This window comes from Ostrinia furnacalis, unplaced genomic scaffold, assembly GCF_004193835.3.
Source record: "Ostrinia furnacalis isolate ACB-3 unplaced genomic scaffold, ASM419383v2 OfSCF0219, whole genome shotgun sequence".
Classification (NCBI taxonomy): domain Eukaryota; kingdom Metazoa; phylum Arthropoda; class Insecta; order Lepidoptera; family Crambidae; genus Ostrinia; species Ostrinia furnacalis.
The window spans coordinates 325,569-337,727 of NW_021130458.1; the positions used below are offsets into that span (position 1 = coordinate 325,569).

The window sequence follows — 12,159 nt, forward strand, 5'->3', positions numbered from 1 at the left end:
TAACAGCTTCGAAAGCTCGACACGAAGCTTAATTTTCATGAAAAAGTTTAAATTCTTACTTTAATTGTATTGAGTTAAGATAAGAGTTGAGACAATAAGACTTGAATATTAAATACAACTTCTTAATTTACCTTTACCTACTTGAGTTTATTGCTACACTTTACGTTTGACTGACCTACCTAAAAGTCAAAGCAAAGCTACTTAGGTAGGTAAGTCCCGGAAAATTACATACTAGCATTTTAACAGCTTCGAAAGCTCGACATGAAATTTAATTTTCATTAAGAAAGCGTTTAAAATAAGTTTTTGTATTTTTTTGCTTTATTATTGTTATTGAGTTAAGACAATATGTCTTGAAAATGAAATACAACTTCTTAACTTGTACCTACTTGAGTTTATTGCTACATAGTTATTTAATTTTTAGCGTTAAGAGTCGCATCGTGGGTTCAATTCCCGCCTTAGGCAGTTCGATTTTTTCAAGTTATTTATAATTTTCATATTTATTGCTACAGTTTACTGTATAATAATCTGTACCTAACCATACCTTTTTTTATCCCAGGAAAATGGCCTATCCATTCTACCGCCGGGGACGGCAGGTTATGTTGGGTTCGAACGCACTAAAAACCTGGGGTGTTCCCTCTGCCGCACAGTGCTCGGCGCCCTGGGTACTAGAAATGACCAAGGCGCACCTAACTATATCTACCTTCACTTGTTCCAGGTCCTAAGTGAGTAAATCTGCGTCTACCCACCTTCGCAAAAATGTTCCACCGCGTGCGTACGTGAGTGATTTCAGCAATCGAGGTCTTTTATAACGTCACCGGCAACGTTTTATAAATCGGCAACCTTCATCAATAAAATATGATATGCGAATCGATTATGCCGGAATACAATACCTTATTATGGGATTGCTTATCATGAAGGTATGTCCATAATTTAGGTACCTACCTAGCGACAGAGTTGATGAAAATATGGATAAATTGGAACCTTAATTTTTTAATCTTTACTTAATATTATAAATGCGAAAGAGTGCGAAAGTAACTCTGTCCGTCTGTGTCGCGTTCACGCCTAAACCACTGAACCGATTTTGATGAAATTCAGCATAGAGATAGTTTAAGTCCCGGGAAAGGACATAGGACAGTTTTTATCCCGGTTTTTGCAACAGGGACGCGCGCGATAAAGTTTTTCTGTCACAAACAAAATTTCACGCGGGAAAAGCCGCGGGCGGAAAGCTAGTCCATCAATAATGAGTTATTTTCTTGAAATGATGGAATCTTCGCTATATGAGATGAAGAAATTATGACTCCCAGACATCCTCATGGTGGGTAATTGCGAATTGAACAAGACCTGCATTCTGTAAGTGGATCATGCATACCTACCTACATGTTTCACTGAAATGGGCTCAAGGAACTTTTAATTTATTGTGCCAAGCTGGTTGGGCTGCAGATAAAGTTTTCAGCCTTTTTCGGCCTATGTGCGTAAGCAAGCGCAGTAATTAGCATTTATTTAATATCATTATTCTTTTTTTTCGCTATTAATGACCAATTTATTTGAAGGCCGTGGATCGTAGTGTAGAACATTGACATGCCTGGTGGGACAGAATCTCCCACGGGCCTGGGCAAATCCATGGTTGGAACGGCTTGCAACGATTTTTCGCGAGCAGGTTTAAGTAAACATACATAATGTTGCTTCACCTATTGGCTGGTTAAAGTGGTAAAAAATACCTTTGGCTGTAATTTATAAGTCCGTTCTTTACAACGACATTGGTCATCGAAACCCTGGCATCTAAGTACTATTTCACTTGGATTCATAATTTCTTTCAGATCAGCAGATGAAAAGAGATTGATAGGTTCTTTATGTTATTTTTGGCTACTTTACAATAATTTCTGTTTGTGGTATTTATCCTCTACACCAAAACTCCTTCTTTCCCAAGCGACTTGTTTACATACAGCGTATTGCATGTCGCTCGCCGCGGTGGTGGCGTAACCGCGAACGCTAACAACGTGTCAATGAACTCTGGGGGGCCGTAACAAGTATTATTTGGCCGTAACGATGCCGTAACACGTATACATGCTAGTTTTGGTACAAAATAGGTAGTAAGGTCTAAGGTGGAAGGTGGGACCGAGTTTGAAAAACTTGGCGCTCGCTATGATGAGGTGGCACTTACAATCTGGCATAATACTGCCTACAAACAGCTAAATACATTTTCATAGCCTCTTAAACTACCTAAAAACTTTCCAACTAATTAAAGAGCTGATGTACGAAATATCATAAAGGCGTCACGCACCACACCAGAGTCCAAAACGCGAGCTAATTAAAATCTATTTATCTAAAATCCAAACAGGATGAGGATGATGATAACGTGGGCAGTAGCAGCTTAGGCATGGTGATAAGAAGCCATAATAAATAATATTCTTTACTGACCACAACAGAAATCGTGAATTCAAATTCTCTTCTAGGGATATTTACACGATTATTTTACACCCTTAAAGGCCGGCAACGCACCTGTAACGCCCCTGGGACTGCAGGTGTCTATAGGCGACGGTAATCACTTCAGTACGGTATCAGTGTCGGTCACATAAAAAAAAATTTCTTTGATTGGAAACAAAACTCAGGCGTAAGATTTAAGTGCAAATATTGCAATAGGTAAGCCTAGTACCTAGTAAAAGCGCTTTTTTAAAGCCTATTTGCAAAAATAAATGAATTTTACCTACTAGGCTACAGTTACCTAACTGTACCACCATCATCGTCATTTATATTTCAGCCACAGCACACCCACTGCTGAAACTTAGGCCAGCCAAAAGCCTGCTGATATGCCTTTACTTTATGTAGCTAAAAGGGCATATTAAGGCCTTCAGTTGTAGGCTCTAAGTTACTATGTTAATGGAAATGACGTGTTTACCTAATTATTAATTGCCCAAATGGGATAAAACACATTTTAACATAAAATACAATTTTATTTAAACTTAAATAAGTAATATACATAATCGTAGTATAATAGAGATTTAGTTTAAATGGATCTCAATAAATGATTAAACCTAACTTGCATGCTATTTGGAAACATTACTTTATCAACAAAGATGGGAATGATCTATCATACAAAAGTAATTCTCAGTGTTCCACACATTATTTACATTTTTATAAAATCAAACATACAAGCTATGTGACCACTTCCTACATATTAGCAATTTAAGAGGAATCTACTCTTCTTGATAAATCATAGGAACACATTCTTCCTAACTCTTTAACTCAACATCTATCATTAGGTGACCTCTGAAACTGATACTGGAAATGAAAAATATAAGTTTGTATTTGATATCCATTGCTGTGGCAATATAGCAGACTAGTTTTCAACCGACTTCAAAAAAGGAGGAGGTTCTCAATTCGACCCGTATGTTTTTTTTTTTTTTTCTATGTTTGTTACGCGATAACTCCGCCAATTATGAACAGATTTGAACAAATCTTTTTTCGGCGTATAGGTAATACCTCAAGGGTGGTCCCATTTAAATTTAATAATAGAAAAAACAACCCCCAAGGGTGAAAAATTGGGGATGAACTTTTTTATACGCAATATCTCCGCCGATTATAAATCAATTTGAACGATTATTTTTTTGTTGAATAGGTATTATCAAAAGGGTGGTTTCATGCGAATTTGAAGAAAATATTTCACCCCCAAGGGTGAAATTTTTAATTTTTAGTTTTTTTTTGTGTTCACGCATTTGAAGTCGGTTTTATTTTTTTAAAAAGTTAATTATTATGAGCCTATGATGATGGATGTACAACCTAGTCGAGTTATTAAACTGCGCACCTCGCAGCCGTGACGTCGGTCTATTCCACTTTGATCACCTGGATATGATCACCCAGGTGATCAAAGTGGATTCCAGGCGACACTTTGGTGTCCTTTGATCACCCATGGATAAGAAGTCCAATTTGATCACTTAGGTGATTTTATCCTTGGGTGATCAAGGGCACCAAAGTGTCGCCTGGAATTCACTTTGAAGACTTGGGTGATCAAATCCAGGTGATCAAAGTGAAATAGACCGTGACCGTGAAGTTTTTTGTTTGTTTATGAGACTATGATAGATGTTCAGTTAAATAGACCTCTCCATAGAAGATTCATTGATTACACCTTATTGTTTACTATAATATCTAGTTACAATAATAATTACATCTCAATATACAAATTAGTTTTATGCTTTCTTATATTCAATCCTTTCTACTTTGACTTCGTCTCCTAATAGTTTGTAGACATAGGTGACCACTGTTGAGCTTTGGATGTCCATCAACACAAACGATGGGGTTGCGTTTCTGAAACAAATAATTGAAGTTTATTGGTTTGGAACTTTCCATAGAAATGTAGCATCATAAAGAGCAGAGAAATGGCTGCAAGTTCTTTGCAGAAGAGTATTATTTGTTTCTTTTTTTATTACTATGATAATAAGTTGTTGTATCTTCAATATTCAGGGTGATTGGTGGTGTGTGTTCTGTCAAACTCCATACGAAAACACCGGTTATACCCATATACCCAAAAGATAAGGAGACATGTAAAGTGCCCCATAAGGGCTACCTTTTCTTTTTTATTATTTACTATATTTTGACGTTCATAAATGCCACTTGTGGTCTAAACTGAATAAATATTTTTGATTTTGATTTTGGATTTAATAATCACAATTATGGTTAAAGTTAGACGGTGCAATTCAGATTAAGTTTCCTACTTCAATTGGTTAAGTAGTCTGTAACAATAGTGTTCTTATTGTTAAAGATTGTTTATTTAGCAATATTATACCTGAAGAGGGGGCTATAAGCGCCAGTAGCAGATCCAGGGTTGATATAGAACTTGTTTTCATGCTCGTAAGCTTCAAACCGATGAGTATGGCCCGAGATTAGGATGTCCACGTCCAACTGCCTCTGCACCAGAGCTAATGATTCCTCATCGCCCCATGGGACGACTTGGTGACCGTGAATGAGGCCGATACGGAACTGACCGACTGTGATCACTTTCTGCTCTGGATATGTAGCGTTCTGGGAAAGATTTAATATAATTAAAATTATACAGGTAAATATCTGAGACAATAATCCCAACTAATATTATAAATGCGAAAGTAACTCTGTCTGTCTGTCTGTCTGTCTGTTAGTCTGTCTGTCTGTCTGTTACGCTTTCCCGCTTAAACCTCGCAACCGATTTTGATGAAATTTGGCATAGAGATAGTTTGAGTCCCGGGAAAGAACATAGGATAGTTTTTATCCCGGTTTTTGAAACAGGGACGCGCGCGATAAAGTTTTTCTGTGACAGACAAAATTCCACGCGGGCGAAGCCGCGGGCGGAAAGCTAGTATTTAAATTTAATAATAGAAAAAACAACCCCCAAGGGTGGAAAATTGGGGATGAACTTTTTTATACGCAATATCTCCGCCGATTATAAATCAATTTGAACGATTATTTTTTTGTTGAATAGGTATTATCAAAAGGGTGGTTTCATGCGAATTTGAAGAAAATATTTCACCCCCAAGGGTGGAAAATTGGGGATGAACTTTTTTATACGCAATATTTTTAATTTTTAGTTTTTTTTGTGTTCACGCATTTGAAGTCGGTTTTATTTTTTTATATAGTTAATTATTATGAGCCTATGATGATGGATGTACAACCTAGTCGAGTTAACTGCACACCTGACAGCCGTGACGTCGGTCTATTCCACTTTGATATGATCACCCAGGTGATCAAAGTGGATTCCAGGCGACACTTTGGTGTCCTTTGATCACCCATGGATAAGAAGTCCAATTTGATCACTTAGGTGATTTTATCCTTGGGTGATCAAAGGACACCAAAGTGTCGCCTGGAGTTCACTTTGAAGACCTGGGTGATCAAAGTGGAATAGACCGACGTCACGGCTGACAGGTGCGCAGTTAACTCGACTAGAGAAATATCACAGATAACGCTAAATTTATCAACGTTGATGTCAAAAATAGCAAATCTCCATACATGTAAAGGAACACGCCCAAATTGACAAAGAAACACAGACAAAAAATCTTGGTGACAAAACTCCCCAGCGGTCATCTACTACCAAAAATTTCTGGGAACTTTTGTCACCACCGGTATTCAAGCGGCTAGGTTGTACATCCATCATCATAGGCTCATAAAAACTAGTCTGGTATATTGCCACAGCTATGGATATCAACGGACGCTCTGGTACGGACGGGGCGAACATACATCCATTTCACTCATCATAAATAAAATGACGCGTTATAATGAGAATTATTACCACACAAAACAACAATTGCTAATTTGACTACTGTAAATAAAGAAAATAGATAGATTTGTTTACGTTTAAACCGGTAATGGCGGCGGCCGGGTGGCGGGGAGCGGTATAAAAGCACGGGAGTCTTTTAACCAATCAACGTGCACCTTGCCTTCGTCGGATGATTTAACGGCAAGACGCCGTAAATTAATCAAAATACTAAAATACATACGTTAAATAGTACATTTCAAATGCCGTTTATTATTTTCCGAGAGTTGATCAACTACCTAGAAAATTGATCAACTTACGAGTCTTGTTATTTTCCGGTGACATATACATTTTGTCATGTTTATAAGACTATGATAGAAGTGCAGTGAAACATACCTCTCCGTACTTATAGAAGATTCATTGATTACACCTTATTGTTTACTATAAAATCTAGTTACATAATAATTACATCTCAATATACAAATTAGTTTTATGCTTTCTTATATTCAATCCTTTCGACTTTGACTTCATCTCCTAATAGTTTGTAGACATAGGTGACCACTGTTGAGCTTTGGATGTCCATCAACACAAACGATGGGGTTGCGTTTCTGAAACAAATAATTGAAATCCAATTTGTTTGGAACTGTCCATAGAAAAGTGGCATCTTAAAGAGCACAGAAATAGCTGCAATTTCTTTGCAGAAGAGCATTGTTTCTTTTTTAGGGTTCCGTAGCCAAATGGAAAAAAACGGAACCCTCATAGATTTTTATTACTATGATAATAAGTTGTTGTATTATCTTTAACATTCAGGGAGATTGTCTGGTGTGTTCTGTCAAACTCCATATGAAAACACCGGTTATCGTTACAGTTACGGTTAAAGTTAGGCGGGCAACTCAGCCTAAGTTTCCTAGTTCAATTGATTAAGTAGTCTGTAGCAATAGTGTTCTTATTGGTTTTTTTTTTCAGCCGAATGAAGTCAACTACTGGACAAAGGCCTCCCCAAGGAAATTAATTAATTAATCTTATAGCTAAACATTGTTTATTTACCTGAAGAGGGGGCTATAAGCGCCAGTAGCAGATCCAGGGTTGATATAGAACTTGTTTTCATGCTCGTAAGCTTCAAAACGATGAGTATGGCCTGAGATTAGGATGTCCACGTCCAACTGCCTCTGCACCAGAGCTAGTGACTCCTCATCACCCCACGGGACGACTTGGTGACCGTGAATGAGGCCGATACGGAACTGACCGACTGTGATCACTTTCTGCTCTGGATATGTAGCGTTCTGGGGAAGATTTAACATAATTCAAATTATATGTAGCAGAACTTCAATTAGAAAAGACAGGTTAATATCTGTGACTGTAATTGCTTGATAAACTCTGAAAATGGTTGTCCAAGTATGTGTGTTGAAAGAAAAGGTGAAACAAGAATCTTAGCAAGAAAAATAAGTTCAAAATGATTACTTACATCATCAAAATCTCCTCTAACAACATGCACATCACTGGCAAGTGTCTTCAAATAGTCGTAAGATTCCTTGGTGCAGAGGTTGCCGGTGCACAAGATATGCTGGATACGTCCTGGTAGGAGTAACTTCTTGAACTTGGCCGGCAAACTGCTGCAGCGGTGAGGAATGTGCAGGTCTCCGAGAACTAACACCAACTGGAAAAATGATGAAACTAGTTTTGGTTGTTGATCGGTTAATAAAACAGATAGTTGTTATCTGCCTCAGATTTACACTGGCATGTTAACCCTGAGGTGTACCCTGTAAGATATTTACTGTGATTTTCTGGTCAAACAATCTAGCTAATCTATTTGGCATCCTATTCAATGGTAATAGCATTTGTTTTGCAAAAAAAATTATGGGCTTTATGAAAATTGATCATTCTGAGAATTACTACTCTCATTTGTAAATTGAACTCATGTGAAGTAGAAGTATGGGCACAGAATAATAATAAGTACAGAAGTTTTACTTCGTGAAGGTATTTAAAAAAATGTATGCTCAATGTCATTAACAATATGGTGTAATTTAGCCTGTCTCAAGAGACAAGCACCATTTTGTTGACAAACGTCAGTGATCGGCACTGCGCAGAAGCTATACTGCTGACTTCGGTAAAATGATGTAACGTGAGGTGCCAAACTGCGGAAAATGGCGGAGGAAATACATGATTTAGCATGAATTATCATGAATAATATTAACTACTTATTTACCTCTCAGTGTCTTGAGGCAACTTAAAAAAGTACATTCTGTGTTTTAATTATTTAGGCAGTTAAATACTGCACAGTATTTAGTACACCATTTTCTTTATTTTCTTCCATCATACACAAGAATACGCGTGCGTGAGTCAATGTTCGCTCGTATGTGAGGCCTTGTCAAATAGTATCCTGTAGGTGGGCCATCGTGCGTGTTTTGTTTTCGATGTAAGCTCGCGGAGATGAACAGGCCTGGTATGGGTAACAAGAAACTTATCCTTGCCGGTACTATAAACTTATGTAAAACTACTTGTATTGTAGCTGTTGTCAGTCAACAGCATCAAAGTATGTTAGTGTTATTTAGTATTATTAATATACTCTAATAGTAATATTACTCATAGACCATGTATTCGCTTACAGATAATAAGCTCGTATTTACCACTCGTAATCAAGCTACGGTAGAAAAATATACGTGAAATAATAAGTAGGCGTAGCATAGCAATGTAAACTAAACTGGTTCAGGAATTGAGAAAAAAAACAAGATGATAATAGTAATCACGTACCATTTTTAGAGAGAAGTAACTTCTAAAGCTCCTATTGAATATTTGCAGAACAGCCTTTTATTCCGATTTAGCCGAAATTATTTTGTTGGAAAACAGGACGAAATTTTATTTTTGACAGTTGCTGACTTTTTTGACAAGTGACAAAACAACATTCATCGATCATAATAGGAACGAATTACGAAACGCATTTATCACTAGATTATTTTCGCGAAAAGCTAAGAAAGTTTCAAATGTTTTACTAAAACAAAAAAATTACGATAAATTAAGATTTAGAAATATGCGTTAAAGAAATTTCTTAAAGATAAATTATGTAAAAACAAACTCAGTGGATGATTAAACAAAACGAAAAGATACAGTTATAAAAAATCGACAACACACGTCTATGGATAAACTTGCCATATTATTCACTTACCATGCTTAGTGGGAAAATGCCTTTGTAGTAACAAAAAGATATTATTATCTAGTAAAAAAAAATAAGACGTTATTATTAGAGTAAAACTAGGCACATACCTAGTATAACTTTTACTTTTTATACCATATTACCTCCTTTATAATAAAAGTTAAACGCGCATTGACTACTGATTTAAAGTAATATATAATATGGAAATGTTCATGAACATGATCGTGTCGTACATGTTAATGTATAGTTTGAAACTAAACTTAAGTGGTCGATTCAAATTTTCATTAATAAACGCGCTTAGCTGACTAGTGAGCGAATTTAATGTAAACTCACAATCATCCCACTCCCACTGATCAAAACACATTTTGCATTTGTTTTTATTAAGCTCATTCAAAAATGTATTAGTACCTAATTCATTTCCGTTTGGCGTGTTTTTGTCCGAGTAAATAAAATAAAAATATAAATCGTTTTGCATTGCAAATAGAGATGGGTAGTGGGTAAAAACCCATTTCACCCGATTGGGTTAAAACTGGGTGATTTGGTTTTTATCCATTATCACCCATTCTGGTGGGTGAAAACAAAAATAGCGTTTTTTTAAGTGAGAAGTGGTATTTGTTGCTAAGGGGGCGTTCTAGTGTTACGTAATGCAATCTGGGGGGAGAGGAGGTCTTGAAAAACGTTACAATGCGTTAGTGGCGGAAGGGCGGTTCGATTTCAAGTTTTTAACCCTTAAATGGTTTCTGTCCGTTATAAAGGACATGTCAAACAATTGCCTACAGAATCTAAATTAAAGCAATTTATCGACTTTCAAGGGATATTTCATAAAAAGCATGATATTTTATGTGAAACACGGGGCAGTAGTTCCATAAAAAACCGCGAGTTTTAAAAATTAAGACAGTTGAATAANTAATCCCAACTAATATTATAAATGCGAAAGTAACTCTGTCTGTCTGTCTGTCTGTCTGTCTGTCTGTCTGTCTGTCTGTTACGCTTTCCCGCTTAAACCTCGCAACCGATTTTGATGAAATTTGGCATAGAGATAGTTTGAGTCCCGGGAAAGAACATAGGATAGTTTTTATCCCGGTTTTTGAAACAGGGACGCGCGCGATAAAGTTTTTCTGTGACAGACAAAATTCCACGCGGGCGAAGCCGCGGGCGGAAAGCTAGTTGCTTGATAAACTCTGAAAATGGTTGTCCAAGTATGTGTGTTGAAAGAAAAGGTGAAACAAGAATCTTAGCAAGAAAAATAAGTTCACAATGATTACTTACATCATCAAAATCTCCTCTAACAACATGCACATCACTGGCAAGTGTCTTCAAATAGTCGTAAGACTCCTTGGTGCAGAGGTTGCCGGTGCACAAGATATGTTGAATCCGTCCTGGTAGGAGCAACTTCTTGAACTTGGCCGGCAAACTGCTGCAGCGATGGGGAATGTGCAGGTCTCCAAGAACTAACACCAACTGGAAAAATAATGAATCTAGTTGGTTGTTGATAGGTTGATACAAACATTATAGTTTTCTCCCTCAAATTTATACTGGCATTTTAACCCTGTAAGATATTTATTGTGATTTTCTGGTACAAACAATCTAGCTAATCAATATGGCATCCTATTTAATTGTAATAGCATTTGGTAGCAAAAAAAATATGGGCTTTATGAAAATAGATCATCGAGAATTACTAATCTTATTTGTAAATTGAACTCATGTGAAGTAGACGTATGAGCAACAAGAAACGTTTCATTGCCAGTACTATAAACTTAAGTAAAACTACTTGAATTTTAGCCAACAGTATCAAAGTATGTTAGTGTTATTTAGTAATACTATACTCTAATAGTAATATTACTTATAGGCCATCTATTCGCTTACAGATAATAAGCTCGTATAATTACCACTCGTAATCAAGCTACGGTAGAAAAAATTACGTGAAATACAAGTAGGCGTAGCATAGCAATGTAAACTAAGAAAACTGGTTAGTTAGGAATTGAGAAAAAACAAGATGATAATAATAATCACGTACCATTTTTGAGAGAAGTAACTTATAAAACTCCTATTGAATATTTGCAGAACAGCCTTTTATTCCGATTTAGCCGAAAATATTTTGTTGGAAAACAGGACGAAATTTTATTTTTTTTTTGACAGTTGCTGACTTTTTTGACAAGTGACAAAACAACATTCATCCATCATAATAGGAACGAAACGCATTTATCACTAGATTATTTTCGCGAAAAGCTAAGAAAATTTTCATGTTTTAAAACAACAAAAAAACACGATAAATTAAGAGTTAAAGAAATTTCTTAAAGATAAATTATGTAAAAACAAACTCAGTGGATGATTAAACAAAACGAAAAGATACAGTTATAAAAAATCGACAACACACGTCTATGGATAAACTTGCCATATTATTCACTTACCATGCTTAGTGGGAAAATGCCTTTGTAGTAACAAAAAGATAATTATTATCTAGTAAAAAAAAATAAGACGTTATTATTAGAGTAAAACTAGGCACAACATACCTAGTATAACTTTTACTTTTTATACCATATTACCTCCTTTATAATAAAAGTTAAACGCGCATTGACTACTGATTTAAAGTTTAGTATGGAAATGTTCATGAACATGATCGTGTCGTACTCGTACATGTTAATGTATAGTTTGAAACTAAACTTACTATTGGTCGATTCAAATTTTCATTATAAACAGTGTTGCCAACTTAGTGGTTTTTCCACTAAATCTGGTGGTTTTGACTTACCTACTAGCGGACAAATATGGGTTTTAGTGGCTAGTGGATTTA

The 12,159-nt window shown here is 36.1% G+C and overlaps 2 protein-coding genes across 4 annotated transcripts; both read right to left on the reverse strand.

The window, feature by feature from the left end:
- Positions 1 to 3,736: 3,736 nt before the first annotated feature.
- Positions 3,737 to 6,207, reverse strand: LOC114357627 (vacuolar protein sorting-associated protein 29-like). The gene is made up of 3 exons (XM_028311346.1): positions 6,202 to 6,207; positions 4,781 to 5,016; positions 3,737 to 4,302 (listed from the first exon to the last, which is right to left on the reverse strand). Exons 1-3 carry the CDS (start codon positions 6,205 to 6,207, stop codon positions 4,185 to 4,187), a joined length of 360 nt encoding a protein of 119 aa, XP_028167147.1. The 3' UTR covers positions 3,737 to 4,184.
- Positions 6,208 to 6,701: 494 nt separating this feature from the next.
- On the reverse strand, positions 6,702 to 11,515 carry LOC114357678 (vacuolar protein sorting-associated protein 29). 3 transcript variants are annotated; one of them, XM_028311425.1, is made up of 4 exons: positions 11,386 to 11,515; positions 7,683 to 7,874; positions 7,265 to 7,500; positions 6,702 to 6,825 (listed from the first exon to the last, which is right to left on the reverse strand). In XM_028311425.1, exons 1-4 carry the CDS (start codon positions 11,386 to 11,388, stop codon positions 6,708 to 6,710), a joined length of 549 nt encoding a protein of 182 aa, XP_028167226.1. In that variant the 5' UTR covers positions 11,389 to 11,515; the 3' UTR covers positions 6,702 to 6,707. The 3 variants fall into 3 exon arrangements, with proteins under 3 accessions (XP_028167226.1, XP_028167234.1, XP_028167219.1); XM_028311433.1 differs by lacking the exon at positions 7,683 to 7,874 and adding an exon at positions 10,638 to 10,829; XM_028311418.1 differs by lacking the exon at positions 11,386 to 11,515 and adding an exon at positions 8,969 to 9,079.
- Between the last annotated feature and the right edge of the window lie 644 nt (positions 11,516 to 12,159).